This window comes from Argiope bruennichi, chromosome 1 (genome assembly GCF_947563725.1).
Source record: "Argiope bruennichi chromosome 1, qqArgBrue1.1, whole genome shotgun sequence".
Classification (NCBI taxonomy): Eukaryota; Metazoa; Arthropoda; class Arachnida; order Araneae; family Araneidae; genus Argiope; species Argiope bruennichi.
Window position 1 is genome coordinate 119,263,221 of NC_079151.1, and position 27,681 is coordinate 119,290,901.

At 30.7% G+C, this 27,681-nt stretch overlaps 1 protein-coding gene across 2 annotated transcripts in view; it reads right to left on the minus strand.

The window, feature by feature from the left end:
• Positions 1-249: 249 nt before the first annotated feature.
• LOC129968344 (feline leukemia virus subgroup C receptor-related protein 1-like) overlaps positions 250-27,681 on the minus strand; it is a 29,274-nt gene continuing 1,842 nt past the window's right edge. The window contains exons 2-11 of one of the 2 annotated variants that reach the window (XM_056082201.1): positions 23,343-23,849; positions 19,137-19,315; positions 18,566-18,710; positions 17,661-17,792; positions 13,652-13,719; positions 11,641-11,744; positions 7,854-7,964; positions 6,410-6,515; positions 2,660-2,771; positions 250-510 (exon numbers count right to left, since the gene is read on the minus strand). In XM_056082201.1, the coding sequence (XP_055938176.1) occupies positions 422-510; positions 2,660-2,771; positions 6,410-6,515; positions 7,854-7,964; positions 11,641-11,744; positions 13,652-13,719; positions 17,661-17,792; positions 18,566-18,710; positions 19,137-19,315; positions 23,343-23,820 (1,524 nt within the window). In that variant the 5' untranslated portion in view covers positions 23,821-23,849 and the 3' untranslated portion in view covers positions 250-421. The remainder of the gene's footprint in view (positions 511-2,659; positions 2,772-6,409; positions 6,516-7,853; positions 7,965-11,640; positions 11,745-13,651; positions 13,720-17,660; positions 17,793-18,565; positions 18,711-19,136; positions 19,316-23,342; positions 23,850-27,681) is intronic. The other variant, XM_056082207.1, reaches the window with a different exon arrangement.

Genomic DNA, 27,681 nt, shown 5'->3' on the forward strand with positions numbered 1-27,681 from the left:
AATAATTTATTACATCAGTAATATATTTTTTCACTGTATCCAATTAATTCAAACGATATAAATTTTAATAACATTATTTATTTTCAAAAAAGATTTTAAAATATTTTTTAAAATTTCAGATAAATAAAATGTACAAACTTTTGGTTCCTTTTACTTGTTTGAAAAAAGTTTTGCAAAAAAAAGAGTTATATTTCAACGTTTAAATTATTTTAAAATGGCATTTAGAAAAAAATTATTCAATAAAAGAAATCAAAACAATATGAATTTTTTATTGTGAGATAATGAAATCGAATTATTTACACAGTACTTTCAGATTATTTCTCTTATTCTAAGTAACTATTATAAACAACATCGATAAAAATATTTCCAAAAACAATGTCACTTTCTTCGCAGTTTGAAGCACTTAGAAAGAAATAGAATCTCAGGAAACAGATTCTTGGACAATTTCTGGCGACGTATCATCGGCTTCTGTTTCTGCATCAGCTCTTTTCAACTTACATTTAATACAAGCTAAAGAAAAAGAACAAGAAAAAAAGTTTTATAATAATAATTTCAATATTAATTTTTTTACAAACAATTTAGGAAAACGCACGCGCACGTGTCTATGTGTATTAGGATTGGGTGATATTGTATCAGGCAAGAAAAATTATAAGGTGCATAAAACTGGTACAAACTAAATAGTATCAGGTATTTGCTATCAATATTTATATTTGATTGATATAGATTAGTAATCTTTTCCACTTCATTCACTTTCGATTGGGAATATTAAACTGATACAAATTAGTAAGCCCATACAGTCTCTTTCGTCGTTTTGAGTGAAATTTTTTGGTTAAATCATATGTCTTATTGTTTTTTAATCCGTGTAACGGCGCATATACTACTGAAGAATTCCCCGGTTTCACATTAATAATTAAAATCCAATATATTCAAAAGAATTAATACTTATGAATTTTTCTAAAACTGATTATTTTTACATTATGTCGCCAATGAAGATTTTTGCTTCTTTATTTTTATTTCATTAGTTTTCTTTAGCTAAGTTTTAGTTCACGTGCAGTTAAATAATTTGAAAATGGAAGAAAGAAATTACGCTTAGAAAGTGTTTTTATTTCATTAAATGTGGTAATACAGATAATGTTAAAAATAATCGCAGTTAGGGATTGAAAATCACTCCTTTTAGTGTCCTAACTTTTAAGCAATTTCAAAATTTCTGATACAAACGTTGTTTGTCTTAATAAGACACTTATTCTTTTAATATGATTCATTTTCTTATTTTTAATCTTTAAAAATTTATGGGGAAATGAAATTTTTAGTATCCCACCATTTCACTCCTCCCCCCCCACCTCTGAGGTAGATGGTCCATCTGCGAACTAATCCGAGATTTTAACTCTCCTTACAATGTATCCCAGGGAGGTTTAAATTCAATCAGGATTATTCTAATTATTGCTTTAACAATATAATATGAACAAATCGTTACATGCGCAGACACGAACACCCACACACCCACATACATTTGAGTGGAAAATGATTTTGAGTTCCAGGGACCATAATCGGCGAAGATATGTAGACATTTTTCTAATGCCATCTCAAGAACCATTGCAAAAAGCAGTCATCAAAGTCAATAAGGAATAAGTCCTTAAGTCAATAAACAATGAGTTCTTAAGTCAATAAGGAATAAGTCCTTAAGTCAATAAACAATGAGTTCTTAAGTCAATAAGGAATCATTACTGAATAGTTCATTTATGACCATTCAGGTACCTTTTTGTAAGGAATCTACTTGAAGGCTTATGATTAAGTCTCAGGGCCGCGGTGGCCTGGTGGTAAGGTTTCAGGTTCGTGACCCGATTCCATCGAAGAATCGTCGTGTAAGGGGGTCTGTTGCACTTTAAATCCGTCATGACCAAACCTCCTACCGCTAGTGTGGCGTGGTGTGGAGAGGGGGGTGCCAGATCAGGTGTCGTCCTCGTCATCTGACCGCGGTTCAAAATGACGAGGTCCGTCCCAAAAATAGCCCTAGTGTTGCTTTAAACGGGACGTTAATATAATTAAACTAAACTAAACTAAACCCATAGTATGGCTAATCTGTATAATCAGCATAGTACTAACTAATCTAAACTAAATGATTAAATCTTAGAAACCTTTGAAAAATTTAAGTTCACATTGTGTGAATACTAGGAAATTATAAATTGCTGTAAATTATTAATTTAAAAGTAAGGTTTAGGAATGTTTCTTTTATAGGATACTATTAAACTTTTTATCAGGTTCTTATAAATCTGTGTGCTTTTAATAATTTCTGAATTCGGAGTCATATATCTTAATATTTACATCTACATCTGCATCTATATCTATAATATATATCTATAATACATAATCAATATCTATAATGAATATTTATATCTATACATATACCTATATCTATATATTTGTGTGTGTGTGTGTGCGTATGCGTGTGTGTGGGTGCGTGTATGTGTACTGCGTTTTGCATAAAGATTTTAATTCATTCGTCAAATTCATAAACTAATTGAATGACTCAAAATAATACTCTTACACTAATAATAATAATAATAATAAAAACAGGCACAAAAGATAATATTCCTACATGCCTTTCAACCATTGTCATCCATAAAAATAATCCATCAAACATTCTGAAATAATACTTTACCCATAATTGTTGTCCCAACGAGCAGACAGACGCAAAAGTAGCTATTGGATGCAAAATCTCCATACGTTTCCAATAGGGGTGAAGCAATATTCGTCAGGATTATACTAAATATCTGTTGGAAAGAAAACACGGAATGAATCATTAACAACCAAAGAGAGACAATTCAAGAAAAACGTTTGAGATTAGTTTCGATTCTTTTCTAAAATTTTTTAAAATTCATGATCATGTAGAAAAATAAAGGAAACACAGAAAGTGGCCAATTCCACAACATGGATTAATTTGGTTATATTAACATACCGTTCCAAAGCAATACTAGGGCTATTTTGGGATGAACTACATAAATTTCAAACGGGGTCAGATGATGAGGATGACTCCAGAGCAAACACCCTTTTCCAAATTTCCACATAAAATCAGAAAAAGGATATTTGGATCCGGATATATATATCCGGATAAATTTAACATGCGCTAGACTCGTTTACATTGCGATTTTGAGAATCGGCTTTGAACCTAAATTAATCGGTATCGAAATCAAAATCTTACTGTCGGATTTCCACTGCCTTCGTGAAATGATTTAAAAAGGAATGGCACTTTAGTTCACAAATATTTATTTATTGCACCCAGTTATTTGGTGCGTAATGATTAGGCAAAGAAGATAAGATTTGACATTGTAAATGAATATGATGAGAGGGGATGCATTTTTCTCCTTCTTTGATAAAATTGTTAAATTGTCGGAAATGTTTTGAGTAATTTGATTAGATTATTCAAATATATTTAGCAGCCTCCTAAATGCATAAAAAAAAAGGGGGATGAAATGAATGTCAAGAAATCATGATTAATCGGAAAAAGAATATTTTTTTCTTAAAGTACCAAGAAAAGGCCATCAACATGATTTACTCACTTGAAGACATTATAGGGATCTATTTAAAAAAAATCTTACTTGGTGGATTGATGCTTTAAATTGTTAAAAATTTTTATTTCAAAGAATATATAATTATATAAATTCTTATTTGCTTATGTGAAGAAATTCTATTAAATTATAGAAAAATATGTAACATTTGAGCATTGTTGACACTTCGTGAAATATTTGCAATTTTGACTCTAAAAAATGCGTTGAATACTTTGTATATTCTGGTTTTAACATTATTTGAATGTGCTACCCTAGAAATTCCTTTAAAAATGGAACACAGATAAAACTCTGAAGTGTGATTTCACAATGAGCTTATCTTCTTAATACGCTGCAATAGCAACTTCATTTTAATTTAGATCATTTCATTCCTTTCATTTCGTTTAAAATTTTCTCTGATTTTGAAGCGGTTCCTTATTAAATATATTTATCATACGATTCGCTGAAAACATCTTCCATATCATTTACGCTACATTCTTGGACTATTTGAATGATATTACTTAACTTTCATATGGACCATATTCAAAATTGACAATTTAGATAAACCTTTAAAGGACAAAGGTGAAATCTTTCAGCGTGTGTCATATAAAGTTCCAGGCGGGATTTTGTGAGGCTCTAAGTATGCTTTTTTTTAAAACACGTTTTCTTAAAGTATTTTATCTCAGCTTAATAAATATTTAAGGTGGTAAACATTGGAATTGTGGTGAAAGCTTATAAGTCAGTTAACAGCTACGCTGCATGAGCAATTGCTTTTGTATCATGGTCATGTTACTGGGCTGTGAACCATAAGGTCCCGGGTTCTATCCTCGCTCATATCAATCCGCCACATTGGTGACCCGGACGTGATTTGAACACTCAAACCACAAGGTTCCAGGTCCTATCATCGCGCATCACATTCACCACAGAATCTCAACAACATTTTATAATTATTATTATTATAGCAAAATCTGCGAGCATCATTATTTGAAATCCTCAGAGAACCGAACAACCTTTCTGCCACTTCAGTGTAGAAAAACATTAATGGTTAATAAAAAAATTTAAAATTTCGAAAGATTTTTAAAAAAGCTGTTTATTATAGAAATTATTTTAATATGATTAGCAAAAATTTCTGATCAATAATATCTGGAATTAAAATTTATATTTTTTGTGAAGTATTAGATATAATTACTTATTGTGATATACATTTGAGAAGTTTCGTTTAAAGCATTTTTCTATCCTTAAAACAGATGGCTAATACAATTATTGTTCAGAACATAACTCTCGAATTTTCACTTAAGTAATTTAAATAGAATTTTCAGTGTGTTTTTTAATGATATTGGAGCAAGAAGTTGACATTCTCTCAAAAGCAGCCATTATCGAAGATGTTTCAGTTGAAGCTTCAAAACCCAAATACCATCTGAAGCAGTGTTTCCAGGAAATATTCATAAGGAAATGGCAAATCCTTTGGGACAATGGAGACATCATTCGTTCTGTTTATAATATTATCAAGACGATAAAATAAAATTGCAACCACCCTTAGTTTAGTTTAGTTATATTAACGTACCGTTTTGAAGCAACACTAGGGCTATTTTGGGACGGACCTCGTCATTTTGAACCGCGGTCAGATGACAAGGACGACACCTGAGATGGCACCCCCTCTCCACACCACACAAGCAGGAGGACGTTTGGTCAGGACGGATTTAACGTGCAACAGACCCCCTTACACGACGGTTCTTCGGTGAATTCGGGTCTCGAACCTGAAAACCTCCGGTTCCGAAAATCGAGACCTTATCACCAGGCCACCGCGGCCTACAACCACCCTTCTGGACTGGTGAAGAAATCCTGTTTGTCACAGGACGTGGGCCATTTCCTTCTTTTCTTCACCGTTTTCGCTTATTAGAGGATGATTATTACTCTTGTGGAGAAGTCGGCGATCCTATATTTTTGGTGACATCCTGTCTTTTAACTCTTTCATGGCACCTCAGAAAACCTTCGCTAGAAAGTTCTGGGTACAAAAGAGTCCTTAGTAATTTATCTTCCATAAAAAGAATCATAAACAGGATTAGATTCCTAATTGATGATGGAATATTATTCCAATTAGATCAATCCTATCAAACCCGGCTTCCTAGCATAGGGGTAGCGCGTTTTCCCCGTGATCTGGGTGTCCCGGTTTGGGCATGATTGTTCTATCTGTGAGATGTGTGAATGTGCCCTCCTGTAAAAAAAAGGGGTTGTGCAAGCGAATGAGTGATGCGTGAGTAGCAAAGTCGTACTCTTGACCCTAGTTGGCGCTACTATAAAAACAAGTGACGCTCTCCCACCGGCTTAAATCGTTGTCTTTGTAACAGCGGGCTTGTCCATGGCAAGTGCCATAAGAAACAACAACAACAATTCTATCAATTTGCGTGTACAGTATTCTATTATCCTCACATTTATATATAGTACATTCATATGACTCCTCAAGTATTTAAATGCTTCATTTTTTCACTGATACTGTATACATTATCATGGTCATTCATCCAGTTTTATTGTACTTCAGATATTTTTCATTCTAGTTTTTACCATTTTTTAATATTATATGCATTCGCATTTTGTGATTTGTATGTCTCTTTCCAATTGTTTGCAGTGCAATTTTTCTTTTATTTTTTCCCCTTTTTTTGTCCTTTAACGAAGTCCACCTACAGTATACCAAATTGGAAAGCGGCCATATGAGCTCTAGAAACAGAGTTGTGGTGTGATATTGGATATTAAGTGTTAATGATATTGGATAAATAATAACAGTATGGACATCATTCTATCCGATAGCATATTCTGTGCTACTAAAAAAAAGAAACTTTTGTCAATCATAAAACAGAATAAGAAGATACCTGACTAGAAGCATTCAGCAAACCAGCAGACATAGCTTCTGGTACAGGATAAGTTATTTCGGCACCAAAATCATATCCAGCGGGCAAATACCCAGTCATGATAAACCTAAAAATAAGAAGCTTTTATAAATCTCTCCATATTTTTCTAATACAAACAGCAAATGCAAAATACCGTATTTTTCTGAAAATACGATCAGGTCTCATATAATGTATTGCTACAAAAGAGATATTAGGATTTATTTTTTGAGGATGTGGTTTGTTTCATCAATTTACATTCAATTAGGTAAAAAAATATCTTTTAAAAATTCCAGTGTTGAGATCCTTGATTTCTTCTGACCATATATTAAATATATATGGTTATATGACATATATAACCATATATATGTCATTGCAAGCGAAAAAGCTAGACTATCAACCCTGTAAATAACCAAACATTTGCTTTTCTGCATTGATACATGGAATTTCCCTCTTCCACAAGCTGACTGAAGTTACTGTACATTAATTGCTATTTTCAAAGTCTTCGGAAAACCAACTACACCTCTTTTTATTTTCATATACGTAGTTTAGAGGAAGTATTGCAATCCACAAAAAATTTGAACTCGAGATTTTGACTAATATCCACGTTTGAAACCTAAAAACGCATTTCTGTAAAGTGTCTGTTTGTCTGTCTATGACAAAAATAACTCAAATACGTCTTGAGCTAGACGCAGTTAATGCACAGTTACAATAGAACGAAACCTATTCTGTTTAATCGAATGCATGATACTCTTCACTTATTCTATGAGAAATGAAGTTCCAAAACTTTTTGAAAATAGCAACACATATTCCAAAGATTTCACACAACAGTGACCTATTTCTTTTTACATAAGTACTCTGAATATAGATGATTCCAATCTTCTGTTATTCTACTCATCGTATTTCCAATAAATGATTTCAATCTTCTGTCATTCTACTCCTCGTATTTCCAATACGTGATTCCAATCTTCTGTTATTCTACTCATCGTATTTCTAATAAGTGATTCCAATCTTCCGTTATTCTACTCATCGTATTTCCAATAAGTGATTCCAATCCTCCGTTATTTTACTCATCGTATTTCCAATAAATGATTCCAATCTTCTGTTATTCTACTCATCGTATTTCCAATAAATGATTCCAATCTTCTGTTATTATACTCATCGTGTTTCCAAAAAGCGATTCCAATCTTCTGTTATTTTGCTCATCGTATTTCCAATAAATGATTCCAATCTTCTGTTATTATACTCCTCGTATTTCCAATAAGTGATTCCAATCTTCTGTTATTCTACTCATCGTATTTCCAATAAGTGATTCCAATCTTATGTTATTCTACTATCCTATTTCCAATAAATTAGCATTTTTACATAAAGTAATTCAGTTTAAACTATTTATTTTTCATTTTAACCTACAATCTAACAAATGACTTACCCTAATAGTGTGAACATCACAAACTGAATCCAAAATTTCTCCAACTTGATCAAAAAAGTGTAAGCCAGCATGACGACGAAACTCAAAATGAACACAACCAAAGAGATGGCTCTAAAACAAAAGACAATATATAATTTTGGGCATCAAATTTATGCATAACATAAACTTATGTATAACTTAATGGCTCAAAATAATGCGGTTTAGATAAAAATGTTTTATTCTTGTGTAAGTTTTTTTATATAACATAAATATTTTAAATATAAAAATTTAAAAAAAAATTATATTTTACTTTTTAAAAAAATCTGGCAGATTTCTACACATGCATAATTATCAGATATGTAAAAATATTTAGCTGCTGAATAGCCGAAAAGAAGACATTTTTGAATTTTTAAAACTTTGATTTATTTTACGATAGGAGGCCTAATTTACGTACAATGTATAAGTTGAAAAAATGCAGCAGTCTACACAAGAACAGAAGATACCAAATTGGTTTTCCTTCGATTATTTTACTACGAGATTTTAGTAGGGATTTCTTTGACACATGCCGATTTAGGAAAGGGAATCTTAGCAATCTTTAAAAGAATGTGCTAAGTATTAAGGGTTTTTATTCCTTCACTCTTAGCGTGAGAAAATGCTGTGACCAGCAGTTTTATAAAGCGCATTTAGAATTAATTAAACAAAAAGTGGGGATTGGATCAGGAAATAAGAGAACATTTTAGAATGAAATTAATATGGGCTAAATTAAGATAAAAATTAGGAAATTAATTACCATTTATATTAAGAGATATCATTACATATATGTAAAAGAAATTCATGTATGCAGTAGAATTTTCACTATGGAAGCTGGTCGCAAATTTATTGATATCTGATAACCAAAAACTCATTTAATAGACACTTTTGAAAAGTGTGATACAACTTTTTAAAAATTTCGTTAATGTTATTAAAAAATAAAAAATCCAATTCAAATATTTTGGAAGTTATTTGTTGATAGAGACTTTGAACGATAGCTGTCCGGATATTCGAAATGCTATTATTTCGGGATATTCGAGATGATTTATTATACCATACAATAATTTATTCAATAAAAAACTTACAGCAGATAACTTTTTCATCTTTTTTGTTTTCTTTTTAGAAAGATCATTTAGTTTCAATGATTTTTCAAAGCCTTAAAAACAATGAATCAGCAATTTTTCAGATTTGGAATTACAAAATAAAGTACTTTCCCTATTTCGAATTTACAAAAACACGTGCCAACGATTGTTGTGTGATACTTCTATGATTTAGCATTTGTAAGAAGCATGATTTATCCCAGCTTTGCAACTCATATTTCGAAATGATCTTCGAAAGAAATCAGTTAAACGTTTTTTCGGGAAGTTTAATACAGATGCATTTCTATCTTGGAGATTATGCCAAATCTAGAACAAAATCTTTTAAACATGAACTCAAACATCTGCGTTCTTTCAAAGATGGTCAACTTCAACATTATTATACTGGTTATTCAAAATGAATATCGGGAATTTAAAGCTGTTTTATGTTTATACTGATATTTATAAATGATACATGAAATGAAAGACCAAAGAAATCTTTTTTCTATAAATGTTCAATGTCGTCTTGCAGCATGCATAAATATGATAGACGAGTTTTGTCAGTATATGGATCAGCATATCTGGATGATACCATTGCTTTAGCAACCAAAGTTCATAAAAATAATTCAGGGCTGCTTCCATACATAGATCAACATGTCTAGAGTAATTGATACTGTAGCTGCTTCAGTCGTAAAATCACATAAAGATAATAGGCAAATTCTGTGCATGCATTGAATCAGCACTTCTAGAGTAATTGATTCTACAGCTGCTTCAGTCGCTAAATCATACAAAGATAAAAGACGAGTTCTGTCCGTACTTGGAATAAGCATGTCAAAAGTAATTGATGCTAATAGCTGCTTGAGTCGCTGAAACACATAAAGATAATAGATGAATTCTGTCCATTCATGGAATCAGCATGTCTGGAGTAATTAATGCGTCAGTTGCTTCAGTAACTAAAGCACATAAAGATAATAGATGAATTTTCTCCATACATGGAATCAGCATGTCTGGAGTAATTGAATATTACAGTTACTTCATTCGCTAAAACACATAAAGATAATAGACGAGTTCTGTCCATTCATGGAGTCAGCATTTCTGGAATTATTGATGTTACATTGACTTCAGTAGCTAAAGCATATAAAAATAATAGACCAATTCTGTCCATACATGGAATCAGCATGTCTGGAGTAATTAATGCCTCAGCTGCTTCAGTAACTAAAGCACATAAAGATAATAGATGAGTTTTCTCCATACATGGAATCAGCATGTCTGGAGTAATTGAATATTACAATTACTTCATTCGCTAAAACACATAAAGATAATAGACGAGTTCTGTCCATACATAGAAGCAGCATGTCTAGAGAAATTCAAGCCACAACTGCTTCAGTCGTTAAAATACATAAAGATAATAGACAAGTGCTGTTCATACATGGAATAAGAAAGTCTAGAATAATTGATGTTACAGCTGCCTCAGTCGCTAAAACACATAGACGAATTCTGCCCTTTCATGGAATCAGCATGTCAGCATTAATAATTGATGGCATAGCTGCTTAAATAACTAAATTAACCATATTGAAACAGCTGTCGTTACCTGATTGAATACGAAGCAGGGAAGGCAAAACCTGGTCATACCGCATTTCTTTTTTTTAACTAAACTATCAGGGGTTTCAAAATGAGGACATCCCCCACGGACGTTAGTATTATTAGAATGACTACTGTAGAACTTAATATGGAACGATCATTAAATAGTAGTGTCAGATTTCAAAAACTGAAGAAAGAAGACTAAGTTATAGGACAAGGTCCGGGTGGCTATTGATGTGGCAATAATGTGTTGCTTGAGACGGATGGACATGTTCGTATTCTCATAGGAGTTTTGAGGTGAAATATTTGGTGCGGATCTTTCAAGTGCCTAGATGAGACTTATGTGACGTGATTTCGTTGTGCGGACTCATTAGAGCTTTCCTCATGGACTTTGGATAGGAAGGGGTTTGAAATCTAGTCCCTTCACTTTTATCTCCACTATTAGCATTGAAAAGTTTAATTTATCTTTTAAAAATCATATTTCTTCAAAACTGGTGATCAGTTTATATCTATATTTGTATACTTTTTGTCTGTTTGAACATTTTTTAGGAATTCCAGATTGAATAGATAGACAAAAGATTTTTCTCCATTACTAAAGTTCCTTAGGATGCTAACTATATTCTTTAAGATCACATTTTTATATTTAATCAATACAAAATATTTAAATTTTGCAAAAAGGCTTTGTAGATTATTAATTATTGCAAAAATGGCGTTTAGCATCAACAATTTGTCATCAGATTAATTCATTGATTAATTCACTTGTTATCAGATTCATTCACTGATTAATTAACGACATCTGATTAATTCACTGAATACTTTTTCCATACGATAACACTAAAAACTGAATTTCAAATTTTCAATTCAAAGAAATTAAATATAATCTATCACTCATATTATTATAATAGTCGCACTGAATATTAATTTAATAATTTAGAACAATTTACCATTGAATATGAATCATTCATAACTGAATGATTAATAGCAATTCACTGAATAATTTTATTAAATTCAGTGACTTGTAAATTGAAGATTTTAAAATTTAAATTCAAATAAATTAAATATTTACTTTTAACGTTTTAGTTTATTTTATCATCCTATAATCTCGTAATTAAAAATATTACTTGTATTTATGCGTTCTGTCCAAAAGAGCTCCAATAATGAGGGATCCCATCATTCCAGCAAAAACCAAAAGAGCTCCCATGGTTCCCGCAATCACTTCTTCACCCTAAAGGAATAAACAAAAATTTTATTTGAAAATCTATTTCACTTATTTGGGCCATCAGTTTAATTGCGATAGCCACTTATTTGGACAATCGTAGAAAAAAATGAAATCCAAAATAATAAATAGATGTTTAATTTAAAAACTTAATCAAGAGTAATTCCGTTGTATTGGAGTAGAAGTTATCAGTTTATATTTAAAAATAAACTCCTTCCAACTCTGAAATTGTGCTCAGTTGCTAAACTGAAAATACAAGGATGTCATGTTTTTTATATTCAGATCGTTTGTTTGATTTGGCTATTCAATCATTTCTTCCTGCCCATGGAAGAAGCAGAAAACGTTGAGAAAATTTAGTTCTAAATCATTTCGAGTTCTTTTATTCCTTTTTCATTAAAAACCAGAGATATTGGTCTCCCTAAAACTTTCTCGCATATACACTACTAAATTTGTCATGCCAAAGAATGCCTTACAAGAGAGTGGGTTATAATAGTTAAGAAATATATTTTGGCATAAATTTATCACTTTTACTGAATCTATTGCGTTATTCTTGGCGAATTATTTGGCGATTAATCCCTGGCATGCGTTAATAATATCCAGAAAACGAATTTGTATTTTAGACAAGTTTTCCTCAATCGACCGAGACAAAAATTTGACACAAGACGGCAATTGTATTCACAAAATCCAATACCAAATTTGATATATTTAGGTCATTGCATTTTTCAATTTATTTTATTTACGTATAACGGATTACGGATTTACGTATTTCTAGAAATACAAACCGACAGACAATCAACGCTTAGTTGGATTGGTTCAAATTTGACTGGTGTTTACACTATAGATGTTAAATCTGTGCACCGAAACTTATCTATATAGCTCTCTTCGTTGTGCAGATATCGTGTTAACTTATATTCGAACAGCCGGACAGACGGATTTCCTCTGAACAAATTTTACTCAAAATTTTATAGAAATATGCAAATTTGGTGCAAAGACCGTATAACAAATTTCAAATCACCTAACTCAAAGCTTTTTTGAGTTATCTTTCTCATAGACAGATGAACATTTTCTAAAAATGTGTTTTCAGAATGAATGGGTTCTAAAATGTGGAAATTCGTCGAAATCTCGAATTTGAGTTTTTTGACGATTATTATATTTCCTCTTTGTGATGTATATGAGAAATTAAATATTGTTGTACTATCTACAACAAGTAAAAATTTTTTAGGTTATTGTTCAAAGTTGTAAGTTTATTAAAATTTACCTAGTACAGAATTCTCATGCTTGCGGTAACTACTTTTAATCTGAAAATAGAAATCCAATTTTATGAAAAAAAGTATTTAGAGAGAGAGATTAATATCTTATGAATAAAGGAGGATTAGATATATCAAAATCCGTAGATACTAAATTTGAAATTTCATAAGGGGGAAAAATGTGTCATAAATTATTAAGCCCTTTTACATATTAACTACATTAAAACGCATTATCCGTTTGACGTAAAAGATGACGTTCGAATTTTTTGTTATCTACTGCAGTTTCATTTAGTGGTTCCAAAACCGTTCTTGATCATGCTGTGTCAAACGTATGGTATGAATTAAAATTTTGTTATATAAACCTTTCATTAAAATCCTGTAACATTATACTACTGTAGCATTTGTGTTCAGGAATTCGTAATAAATATAATAGATAATTCATGTATATACAGAACATTTAATGACAGAACCGCACACTCATATAATACAAAACATAACTCAGTTGAAAAAAACTATGTCATATAATTACACAGTCAGAGACGAAAAGCAATGAAATAATTATACATACACAATTAAATAAAGATATATAGATTACAACATCACCATAGTATACCAATCTACAAATTATTTTCATATATTTAGGATAAAAATTATGCAATTCTTACTTACAGGGAAATGTATTAAAACCATTTCGTTCAGGAGGGTGGATATAGTAAAATATGTTCCAGTTATTAAACCTAAAATAATAACAGAAATACAAACAGTTGTATTCATAGGGTTAAATATCTTTATTGAACAATATGGTAATAAGGAATTCAAAAATAAATAGTTACTTTATAATTGTATTTATAATAATTTTAAAAAATTAAAATTCGTTTGTTTAAATAAAGAAACAACAATTTTTACTCAAATATCAAGAGACTTTGGAATTTTTTGGTCACGTCTATGGAAATTAAAGAATTTTATGAAGTATCTTTTAGTAATTTAGAAATAAAGTATTTGAAACAAAAATTATTTTTTTTGCACTAAACACATTTTTATAATCTTACTTAAAAAATAATTACTACAAAATAATAATCTAAATATACAAACTACTAATCTAAACGCTCGGTCATCAGACGATTGTCAGTATCGTTTGTACAAAAATGATAAAAGTTTTAATGTATTTTTTGGATATATGAACACATTTTTTGTCTTTCTTTATTAACGATAAAGAAGTAAAAATTTGTTTTATTATTTATTGTTGATATTACGGCTATTTCTAAGAATATGCATTATATTTTTTACGGTTACCATAGTAACACCGAACCAAACGACTTTAAATCATACGTCTGTCTAAGAAAAAAATCTGTGTCGCCAACTTTTTATTTTTTTAAAGTTATTTTCAATTGCATAAATTTTTGTTTTTTCCCTTTTATTAGGACTTGAAGGCAACTTTGATGAACGGAAACACCTTAAAAATAAAATTTTGAAATGAAACTATTTTCGTAAAACATTTCAGAGAAATAAACATTTAATACTGCATTGTTTCACATTTAATTATAGCAATTATTGCAAATTTAATTATTTAAATATCGCATAACTGATTGCAGTTGGTTCCTTCTCGAATATCAAACTATTTAATACTAACTAGGTAGACTTTTTAAGCAAAAATGGCAATTGATTAGAGCAGCGTTTCTTAACCTTTCAGTATACGTGGCCCAGTTTTCAATCATAATTTTCATCACGCCCCCCGCTTACAATAAAATGTATACAACAATAATGTATATTGAGTATTTTGGATTCTGTTTTCAAATTATTTTAACTAACCGCCAAAACAAGAGTAAAAGCGCTTCAACGTTGGCGAGAAACCACATCTGGAATTTTGTCAAGCGGGCTGTGAACAGATAAAGCGAATGAAAACGGGAAAAATTTAAATATATTTGAAATGAAAACCAAACAGGGATATAATGTTAAAAGAACATGAAAGTAGAAAAATTCGTTGATGAAAGTTAACCTAGATGAGGTGAGCTAAATTTAGAAACTGGGAATACATTTTTTCGAATAATAAAAGCTATAAAACAGAAGCATGACTGAACAAAAGAGAAAAAAATGAGTAATATTTATGGATTGGAATCCACACGACCGATGTCGTCTCCAGCATGCACAGAGCAAATTTTTTCTCATAAGAAGAATGAAAATGTTCGATAACGCAAGTTTCAATTCCAACGAGTCTCATTCGAGTCGATCCTTCTATCGCTATCGAATCTATCGTGAATGTGTATGTTATATATGTTTTCGTGTTAATTGCAATTCATTATATTAAATATTCACGGCAGCAGATTTATGCAGACTCATGGATAAATTTTTAAGCCGAAGTAAGCGAGCATTAGACGATAGTCAAGCATCAACAAGTACACAGACGAGCGTGGTTCCGAAAATAAAATCAAGAAAATATTCTCAAGAATACTTAAATTTTGGGTTTACTAGTACTGAAGAAGAAAGGACCCTGTGTATCATTTGCTAAAAACATGTTGGACGCAGAACAGCATGAAACCTAATAAACTTAAACGACATTTGGAAACGCTTCATAGTGAGTACGTCAACAAACCCAGAGAATTCTTCGAATTAAAATTAAATCATATAAAAAGCAAAATTCATTTTTTAAAGAAACTTTGTCTGTGAATAAAAAAGCTTTAATTGCATCTTACAAAGTTTCATATAAAATAGCCAGGTGTAAAAAATCTCACACCACATTGGTGAAGAGCTTATTTTGCCAGCAGCAATTGAGATTGTAGAAACTATGTTTGGAGATAATTTTTCAAAACAATTGCAGTCCTTACCTCTTTCAAATGATACTGTTGCTCGTCGAATTGGTGATATAGCTGAAGATGTACAGTGTCAGCTTTTCTCGAAGTTGCGTGACAAATTGTTTTCAATACAGCTTGATGAAGCAACAGATAGTAACAAAGATGCTCATTTAATTGCCTATGTGCGACTTTGTGATAATATATCAGTAGTTGAAGAACTACCTTTCTGCAAACCAATAGAAATCAAAACAACAGCGCTCGCATTATTTGCTATTTTAAATGATTGATGAAGCAACAGATAGTAACAAAGATGCTCATTTAATTGCCTATGTGCGACTTTGTGATAATATATCAGTAGTTGAAGAACTACCTTTCTGCAAACCAATAGAAATCAAAACAACAGCGCTCGCATTATTTGCTATTTTAAATGATTTTATGAACGAGGCAAACACATAATGGAAAAATTGCGTTGAAATATGCACCGATGGGCTCGTTCAATGTCCGGAAGATTACAAGGTATACAAGCACTTGTAAAACAAAAATCGCCCTAGTGCGTCTGGACACATTGAATGATTCACAGAGAAGCTTTGGCTTCGAAAGAAATAAGCCCTAGTCTGAATACTGTGTTAACTACAGTTGCAACCGTAGTAAATTATATAAAAATGAGACCCTTGAAATCGAGAATCTTTTCCGCACTTTGTAAAGACATGGGTTTAATACATTCAGCGTTACTATTTTATTGCGAGGCAAGATGATTATCACGTTGGAAATTTTTGCAACGTGTTTATGAATTAAGAGAAGAAATCTCCGTTTTTCTAGAAGAAGAAAACAGACCAGAGGCCGAAAATTTTGGATGGTTTATTTGTGACGAAATTGAGCTACTTGGTCGACATATTCGAGAATTTAAATAACTTGAATCTTCAACTCCAAGGAGAAAATAGACATATGTTGGATACGAGTGATAAAGTTAATGCTTTTTGTAGAAAATAGGAATTGTGGAACAGAAATGTAAAGCAAAAAAAAAAAAAAAAAACTAACAATGTTTGCAAATGTAGATGATTGTATTAAAACTTAAAAGGCTGATGAAGAACATGCAAAAGTTGTTTTTGTAACCATTGAAAATCATTTAGCCATGCTGGCAAAGAATTTTAAAATTTTTTAATTAAAAGAATTCTAAATTCAGCAAGAAAATACTTTTTAAATTCTTGCTGACGACAAACTGATAGCAAGTTACAAGTGGGTTAGGGATCCATTTCATAAGACTCCCGAAGAACTCTCAATTGATGAGGAAGAAAAATTCATAGACTTCACGACAGGTGGCGAAACTAAAAGACAATTTAGTAATAAATCACTATTTGAATTTTGGGCAGGAGTAGAGGATGATTTTTCTGCACTAAAAGCAAGTGCATTTCGCATTCTATTACCATTTTCAACATTCTACCTTTGTGAAACTGGATTTTCTGCTGTGGCTTCTTTGAAGACAAAATATAGATCTCGGCTAAATATAGAAAAAGAGCTGAGAGTGGCTATTTCTAATATTAAACCTTCCTTCGAAAAACTTTGCTCTCCAAGACAGGCGCAAGGAAGTCACTAATAGTTATTAAATTTGTTTTTAATTTAGTATATTTTGATTAAATAAGTTTTTATTTAGTAAACTGTTTTACTTTAATAAGTTATTAAATATGTCGAAATGTATTTTGTTTTTTATGTGTATGTGTGCTTTCCTTTCAGTCAATTAATCAATTTTCTTTAATAATATTTTCTCTTGGATATTCTCGCCCCCCCCCCTCTAGTGTGCTCGCGCTCCACAGGTTGAGAATCGTTGGATTAGAGGTTACATCATTGTTCCATTTTAATCAAAATGTCTTCAAAAAAGTAAAATCACTTACCATATCCTAAAAACAATAAAACAAAAGGTATATCCATGAAAAGCTTCTTTAATGATTTAACATAATTTGTTTTACAAATAGGCTTGGTCGCTTGAGCTATACTTGGAAAAAGCTTTGGTTTATCCTGGAAAACTGAAAAAAAAAATTAAACAATCGCAAATTTCAAGTTAATATATGAAAATATTTTTTTTTTTTGTAATATAAATTTTGATTGTCGAGAGTTGGACTTTTAAAGCACATTTGATTTGATGAAATATATATCTGTCCTTTCAAAATATTTTGATAAAAGTAGATTGGATTTCATACCATAATCTTTTTACAGGGATATTTTCATTAATGCAATAAAAGTTAAAAGCAGAATGTTATTACTCAAAATTTAATTTAAAATGTTTGTTATTTCGAATTTTTCTAATGTTTAACACTTTTTATATTAACGATAGTTTCTAGGTATCATGGTATTTGGATCTGGGCAATTTTTTGCGTCATCACATACCTTATTCAAAATAATATATTTAATTTATAAATTTTCATAAAAATGATTTGTAGAAACAAACTAACGATTAAAAAATAATTTATTGAAAAATAAACTATTAAAGTTTATGTCCGAGCCATTTATTTTTGTGTGTGTTGTGAAGATAAATGAGTAAAGATTCTATTAATAAACATCGATATTTGGGAAGTATTCTGAGAGGTTTTTACAGATTTCTGTACCACCAGATGGCGCTGTTGAGTGTCGTTTTATATTTGGTGTACGCCTTGCCTTACTTATGTGGAAGGTAATTACTGTACATAATGTACATAATTTCAAATAATTTAAGAATAAACGATTGGATACACAAAATAACAATTATAAATTCATGATCCACTGGATCACATATGCGACAAAGGCTGAACGAATGACTTACCAAAAATTATTACAACCAGAATGATTGTGCTGATCGTTGTCATTGGATAAGCAATCATACTTAGTTCACTTGATATGGTCATTTGCTCTGTGCAATTGTTTGTGAGGATATTTGGTGGTACAATAAAGCCGAGAGCAACACCTAACTGGGAGAAAGCAAGAATATAATTTCAGGAAAATAAATGAGAGATGTTTCAAACAAAAATTTATGATTGAACTGAGAAGAGAGGGAGAGTACTGTGGTGAATAGCATATAAGCCAGTAACAACTCTTCTACCCGAACAGCTGTTCGTGCTGATGCCGCTGCACCAAGTGAGCCTGGCGACTTTGGGTTGCTGCGTCACGTGAACCTGACGACTTTGGTTGCGGGTAGATGGCGCCACCAAGGTCCGAGGTCACCAATGAAGCGGTGAGAGATGCTCGAAGATAGAACCTGGGACCTTTTGGTTAGCAGTCCAGTAACTAAACCATTTTACCAAAACAGCTGTTCGGATAGAAGAGTTGTTACTGGCTTATATGCTATTCACCACAAGGTAAAATCAAGAAAGTAAAAAAATAAATAAACGAGTTACTTGATTTCCAAAGACTCCCATGGCACACGCTAGACCAACTTCCCCAGTTCCGAACCACACAGCAGCTATAAAAGGAGGTAAACTAAGCACAAACACTTGCCCTATGGCGTATAAGGTTTGACACGTCATGACGACAAAGAAGCGATTGGGTGCAATTGTAAAACACTGCGCTACAGAACCTGAAATTCAGAAACAGTTTGTAATGAAGAAAAAAAGGAGAAAATAAATCAAATTCCTGTTTTCTCGTAAGCAAAGTACAAAAAATATTAATCATCAGAAATATTTTGAATCTCTAGAGTTTGATAAATTTTAATATTTTCGATTTCCCGAGTCAAAAACACTTACTTGATTTGTTTCGGTTTATGAAGAAAAGATTTTGCAATCTAATACAGACCGAGCTAAATATAAAGTCCGCCATATGAATGATTGATTGTTGTATATATTATTTATCGCCTGTATTTTCTCTAATAATAAAATTTCCACCAATTATTATTAGGCGCAATTGCTACATTTAGTCTTTCCTGTTAAGGATATGAGAGACGGCGTCCTGGCATAGGGGTAGCGCGTCTTCCCCTTGATGTGGGCGTCTTGGGTTCGAGTCGCGGTTCGGGCATAGTTTTTCTTCATCTGTTCTATGAGTGAATGTGCTTCCCCCCCCCCCGGTCAAAAGGGACTGTGCAAGCGAATGTGATGTGTGGGTAGTTAAGACGTACGCTTGGCAATAATTGGCGCTACTAAATACAAAAGGCGTACCGTTGGCTTAAAATGGCCGATTTCGTCAGCGAGCTTTTTCATGGTAAGAGCCATTAGAAACAACAACAAGGATTTGGGATTTCATAACATTTAGAAAATTTCAAAAAAAAAAAAAAAATCTTTTCCTAAATGCAATGCTTGATTACATAACAATTAGTAGATTTATCAAAAATATCTTTCAAATAGTTTTAAAACGTAAATCAGCTATCTATAAATCAATAATTGAAGAAATATATAAGAAATTTCATGTCTTTTAACTATCCTATGCCAATTTTACAACAAAAAGAATATTTCTTAACTTTTTTTCTTTTTTTCCTGACAAACGGCGTTGAGTCTGTCTGACGGTCACTACTATTCTTTTATACGAACTCTCCATTCAGGATGAAATGGGTTTGTTTAATTTTCAAGATGAAATTTCAGAGTATTCCTTGATTGTACACTATTTTGTATTTCTGATGTAAAGTTTAAGTCGAGTATCAATCCTTTTTAATCACGGGAGAAAATGCTGTTATTTTAGTTTGGATTTTTGAAACCTCAAAATGCGTATGCAGAAAATAGAGGGTCGCTAGCTAAAAAGGTTTTGGAGCTCGAACGATTTTGAGATGGGGGGGGGGGAATCGCGTCTCTAAAAGTTGACGAAAAGTCATGTGACCATTTCGTTTAACCTCATTCCAAACCCCAGTTTAAACCGGATTTTCGCGAAAAAAATAAGTAAATAAATAAATTCAGGTCTCGAAATAAATACGACATATATATATATATATATAAATATATAAATATATATATATATATATATATATATATATATATATATATATATATATATATATATATATAGTTTTTTTTATATATTGAATCATGTGTAACCTGATAATCATGTGATTGTTTCAAACTGATTTAAATTAGTTTTTCAAGAAAAAAATGGCTTGTCTCGAGAAAAATTTTAGAACCCGATCGATTTTGAGATGGTCAAAAACCATCGGCGAAATATAAATGTTCTCACACGATAACGTGAAATTTGGGATAGTAGATTTCAATTTTTGATTGATTTTTTTAAAGTTTAATTTTGGTAGTTATTCAACAGAAGTGTATACAGGGGCGTAATTGTTTACTTTTGCATAACCAAAAAATATTTAGTAGAGTTTCAGAAATTATGGACTTAAAACTGGCAAAATATGAAAGTATTCTTTGCATTCTTGAAAAATTATCTGATTAAGAAAAAGAAGCATTTCTTGACAGTGATAGCAATATCAGTGACGAAACACTTGACGCAAGTCAATATTTTAGCAACCAGAATTTAACCGAAGAGCTTGCTGTTAATGTGTGAAAGAAAGAAAAGAATCATTATCGTTTATGAGATACAATAGGTGCTACAGAACTTGGAAACGTCAATCTCTAACTAAAGTTCAATGTTTTGAGTGCAAGAAATAGTAATTAGAAGCTAAAAATCAAATTCTTTATCATGTAATATTACATTTTTTATTACCAGTATATTTTTTCTTATATTATTAATACTATTTTTTTTAAATTTTATTATTCTTCATTTTTTTATTTGATGTCAGAATAACTTTACAGTTTGTATATCATACTGTGATTTAATTTTCTTTTTTGATGTATATATATTTTTTTTCTAACTTATGCTTAAGAAATATCTTGCAATTATAATAACATAAGGGAAAAAACTATTGTGTCGTAAACATTACAATATGCATTTACTCTTGTAAGAAATTACTATGCACCTATTAGAAGGTTAAAGCGAAATGGAATATGCATATATTGTTAATCGCTCGGATATTATGATACGTCTGAGATAATATATCTTCCAAAGATTTTGTGTAATTAGAGAACTATCATACCTGCTTTGCCATCTTTATATTTATTGTCAATAAAAGTAAATTTATGTGCATAGGTTTTTTTTTCTGCAGAGCATATCGTAGATTTCGAAATAACACATTTCCACAAACATACATTGGGTAATTAACCCCTTGCCTGCCGCGGGCGTATATATACGTCTCTCTAAGTCAATGTGTTAACTCCCCCTGGCGTATATATACGTCTCGCAACTATATACGTATATATACGTGGCACTGGGGACCGAATCTCGCAAGTTATCCTCGGCAGGTAAGGGGTTAAAATATGCATTTAGGAAAGAATTTTTTAAAAAAAGTGTTAAATATAATTTAATTCTATTATGAAAAAGACTGCAAAAATTTGTTTATCCTTAGTTAATTTTCGAAAAACTTTAAAGTTCAAAAATGATTTTTCAGTTTTCTACACCAACTTCAAAAGTTATGTTTTCAGGAATGAATGCCCATTAAATTGTCGTTGAACATTTCCCTTTAATTTTAAGAAACATTTCCTAGTATATTTTTTTTTCGCTTTAATGAAAGTAAAGTCGTATTTGTTGCTACAAAAATATTTTACCACCACTGTCTAAAATGAAGCTTTGAAGATATTCTTTGCTTGGTATATAATAAGGAAGTTTCATTATAAGAAATATTTTCATTAAAAGAACAATTTATATAGAACAATATCTAATCAATATTTCATTTCGAAATTTTCCAATCATACCAACGAAAGAGAAATTTATCAGAACAAATCTAACATGTACCACTCCAAGGCGAATTTTCGGTTGATTAGGGCTTTGAACTTAAAATCTGCTGGTCTGATATCAAATCCTTAAACCTTGGCCATGTTCCTTGGCCGTATAAGTAAAACCAATTTAAGATACAAACCTCTATCAATAAAACATACAATTTCAGGGATAAACATTCTATCTATTTTCTTTGTGAGCTTTTGTAATTTCTCATTTGCGTCATTGAATAGTCATAATGATAAACTCTTACCCAAACTTGGGACCTGGGTACTGTGAAAAGTAATCGAATAAATATCTTTAATCATGCCACTGGATAAACTACTTCCATCAGTGAAACTTCATCTTTAAGGAAAGATTTCCAAGCAAGTTACCTTTATAGTATACCAAAGCTGACATTCCGTCCTAAGGCACAAGAAAAAATCTGAATGTCCGGACATCCGCGACAACAATACTAGTGGGAACTAGGTTGAGTCTTAAGGGCCATCACCGGTCACGATATAACCTTTCCCGTAGGAAACACGTCCCACGGGAAAGGTTATAGGAGGTAGCTGAACTCCATCATTTCTGTATCACCATGGTGGCGAGAACTTATCATTATTCTGGAAGCTTTTCATCCTGATTTCTAAGGTGTCGCCCCCCCCCCCCCGATGGTATTCATATTATACATAGTATAGGATTATTTTTCTTCATTTTCGGGTTTAAGTTAAAACTGAAGCCTTAAGAGAAATCATTGACTCATAACTATCAAATGTATGGGCGCATTGCTGAAAAAGCTATAAGTCAAACACAGTTGAAAAAGCTATAAGTCAAAGACGGCTAGTTCTATATTATCAATAAAATAACACATTTATACTTACCTAAAAAATTCAGAATTGCTGCTATGACCAAAGTTATTTTTATGCCATTTTTGTCCATAAAATACATAACCGGGAAGACTAAAATTAAAAATACAACCATATGCACATCACAAGTCCAGTTGACATCTGATAAGCTAACGTCGAAGTAGCAAGATACAATATTGGCTACGACCGTGTACTGGAATGCTGTAAAACCGTTCATCATGGAACATAAAGCAAACAGGAACAGCATCAAGTATCTTTGCTTGTAGAGTTTGATTTCATGAGCGCAAGAGTGTCTCTTGACGGCCTTATCCACGTTGTCGATATTTTGCTCGTTGCCATTTTGCTTTTCTGTAGAGTCATAATTTTCTTTGCAGCTGGATTCTGTGATGCTTGAAGTTTTGGCACTGTTGTCGAATTGTGACAAAATATTTTTGCAGTAGAAAGTAGAATTGGAGTGTCCAGTCTTTGGTTCTGTAGTTTGATTTTCTTCCATTTATTTTCTGAAGACTGACTACAAATTTTCTGGAAAAAAAGAAGAAAGAAATGGATTGAAAATATTACAGTTGACTGAAAGAAACTTCAGGAATGGATATAAATTTTGTTGGCTTTGCAGGTTTTATAATTCCTCCTAGAATTTTAAAAATAATCCGTCAATTCATCGTGCAGAATATTTTAACAATGAAAATAATTATTCTGAAGATATACATTAAAACATGTTAAGAGTTATGAAAGAGGATTATTTTAACAACGGAAACAATTATTTAAAGGACTCACATTAAAACATATTAAGAGTTGTGACAGGTGATTATTTTAACAACGAAAAAAAATTATTTAGAGGACTCGCATTAAAACATATTATGTCAGGTGATAAAAAACATGGAATACATAACCTTTTCTTTATATAATAAAAACAATATAGAAGAAACATGATACTCTTGTATTAGTTAGAGCATGTACAGTAATAGCAAATATCAACTATTTAACTGACATTTTTTCTCAAAGTTATTATTTAACAAGTATCAAAGATAATAAATGGATGATTAAAGTTACAGTGATATAAGTCAAATCTATAATTTCCCCCCTAAAATGCAAATATTTCGAACGATTTTGTATTATTTGAAAACAAAAATTTTAAAATTTTATTATTTTAGGAGCCTTTTAGATACTTAAAAGATGAATTAGCTTAAATTGAATTGAATTTATAAGATGGTTATCATTTTAAATTTAACTTTTTTTCTAAAAAAAGTGATTTACACTATTATGACAAACCCATTCAAGTAATAATTATATTTAATGGACGAATAATTTTAAACCAAATATGTATTTCATTTTGATGTATTATGAGTAAATTTATTGAAAATACAAAATTTTAAAATCTGGTCATTCATTTATTCTAATTCTGTAGTTCAAGATTATATTTAATGCCTTGCCTGCAGAACATGTCTTATTTTAACATGAACTTCACACTACTGCATCTCCAACAAAGATTGAATCTAATTATACTTTTGCTCAATGAATATATCTACCAAAACAGTAATATTTTATTCATATAATCATTGTCATGTATTTTCTAGCAGCTTTCGATAATTACAAATCCGTTGAGATTTTATACCGTCTTACATAAATCAGCCTATAGCAAATAAAAAGTTCAGGACATTCGTATAACCACAAATTATTGCACGCTTTTAATAAAACGGAATGCGTTGGCGTTTCTAACGAAAATGGGTCAAAAGATACATCTGCTCAATACAGTCACACAAGAAGTAATTATTTATGTTTAAGGTCATTGCCAGGTGATTATTTTTAATCATTTTTGCAATGACTTGCAGTTTCTGAATCTTGTATGTTATTTGTCTGCAACAATTGATACCAAAACACTAAAATAAAAAATTAAAAAAAAAATTCAAATATTTCATGCTATTTTCGATAATAAAAAAATGTTCTAAAACTCCGATTAATATTTAGTTTTTTAAAAAAAACACTCCTTTTGCTTCTATTTTATTTTTTAAACTATTTGAGCATTTTCTGATATCTGGTATTTGTGTTTAAAATATATTATTCTATCAAAATCCTTTTAGGATTCACGGACGAAAATTTTAAAAACTCATTATATTTCTGCCATAGATGATTTTTAACTATAGAAAATTAATTAAAAATATTTTAAACAAAATTTTAAAATTAATGGAATGCCTTTATTTCAAACTTCGTATCTCAGAATACTCATTTAAAAGAACGTTCTGATTTCAGATTATTTCTCTCAGTATGCTCAGTTCATGGGATACTCTAAATCATCTATACTTATAATAAAGCTCAATGTGTGTGTGTGTGTGTGTTTGTGTGTTGGCGCTCTACAGGCCAGACCATTCAACTTACATCTACCAAATTTGGTACATGTATACCTTAGAGGTCGGGAATGTGCACCTGGGGTCCCTTTTTTTGAAATTTTAATTAGAATTTTAATTATTAATTAAAAACTAACTTTCCCACCAAAAAAATCTTCCATTTTCCCCACCGCCAACTTTTCCGCCAAAATAATCTTCCATTTTCATCAACGCCAAATGATTTAGGCTTTAGTTCTTTTTTTCTCCCAACAGTAATGAGGCTAGGGTTAAGATTTTTCGGCGGATTATTTCAAACGATTCTGTTTATTTTCTTAATGTTTTATGCATTTAAAATGAAACATTGTTAATTAATCCATGTTTCAAATTCATTCTGAAGTACTTTTGAATTAAAATAACACAGAATAAAGGAAATTAAAAATGTTTAATCTGCATAGCGTTACCCCAACTGGCGTAGAAAAATTCACGCATTTGCGTTACCGTAAAAGGCGAAGAAAATTCACGCATGCGCACTATGTTCTGATTGTTGGCATGGCAACCATTATCAACGGACGATTTAAATTACTTTTAGGTTAGTTCTATGCTTTTGTAAGTAAATTGTATTTATGTTAGTTATATATTTTTTGTATATGCTTATAGTTTTAAGTACATCGTTTTTTAAGTAGTTTTTTTAACCTGTTTTCAATAATTTAAATTATTTTTAGGCTAATTGCATGCTTTTGTAATTAAATTGTATTTATGTTAGTTATATATTTTTTGATATATGCTTATAGTTTTAAGTACATCGTTTGTTAAGTAGTTTTTTTAAACCTGTTTTCGACCGATTATTTTAAACGATTCATTTTATTTTCTTAGTGTTTGATGCATTTAAAATGAAACATTGTTAATGAATCGATCTGTTCATGATGAATCTGGGAAAATTTTGTTGACAAATTCTTGAGATATTATATAAATTAAGAAAGATATTCTTTAGTGCCCATAAAGTTTAAACGCTCAGTGACTCTATTATCAGTAATCATATTATTAAAAAAAAATGCTTTGTTTCAGTAAAAAATATTATTATATTAATTGCAGATTAATCTTTTACACTTTAATTTAAAGCATAAATTCTACGAGGGGTAACAGAAAATTAGAGAGATACATATCACGTTATGACTGAAGGCCTTTATAATATTATGAGTGAATTATATGACTATCAAAATTTGAAGTTTTAAAATATTTTGCTGAAGAATCTATTAAAGTTGGAATTGTATAAAATATTTAATTATTAAAATTTTAACGAACATTAAGATTGGCGAACCTGCTGGTCGCCAAAGGCGGCTAGTAATTAATAAAAGAAAATTTTGTTTTATAATTTCAAAACTTTTGTACAGTATTGAAGAAAATTTACAGTTTATTGCATAGTGTGGTAACTGAAAAAGAGGAAATGTTGTTATTCTTCGCAGATGAAAGAATTAATATTATAATTATTCCAAAATATTTTGAGGCCACTGAAATAATTCATAATACGCTGTTCTTGGTGTGATGAATGAATTAGATAAATTTTTATATTCATAAAACAAAGAATAAATATCGTTAGCATTTCAAAACTTTTTAATACATTGAAGAAAATTTATAACATTGTTTATACTGGTATAATAATTGAACCAAAAAGAATGATTTTATTCTTCATAAAGCAAATAATAAATATTTTAATCATTTTAATCTTTTGAAAACTTTATAATGCAGTATTACTGCAGTGGTAATTGAATTACATGGATTTTTTTTATTTTTCATTAATCAAAGGATAAATATTATTGCCATTTCAAAACATTTTAGTGTGTTAAAGAAAATTTATAACATCGTTTTACTGGTATAATAACTGAATCGTATGAAATGATTTTATTTTTCATAAATCAAAGAATAAATATTTAAATCATTTAAAATATTTCATCAATTTTCAAAATTTTATAATATACTGTTATTAATGCAATAATTGAATTAAACGGATTTTTTTTTTATTTTTCATAAATTAA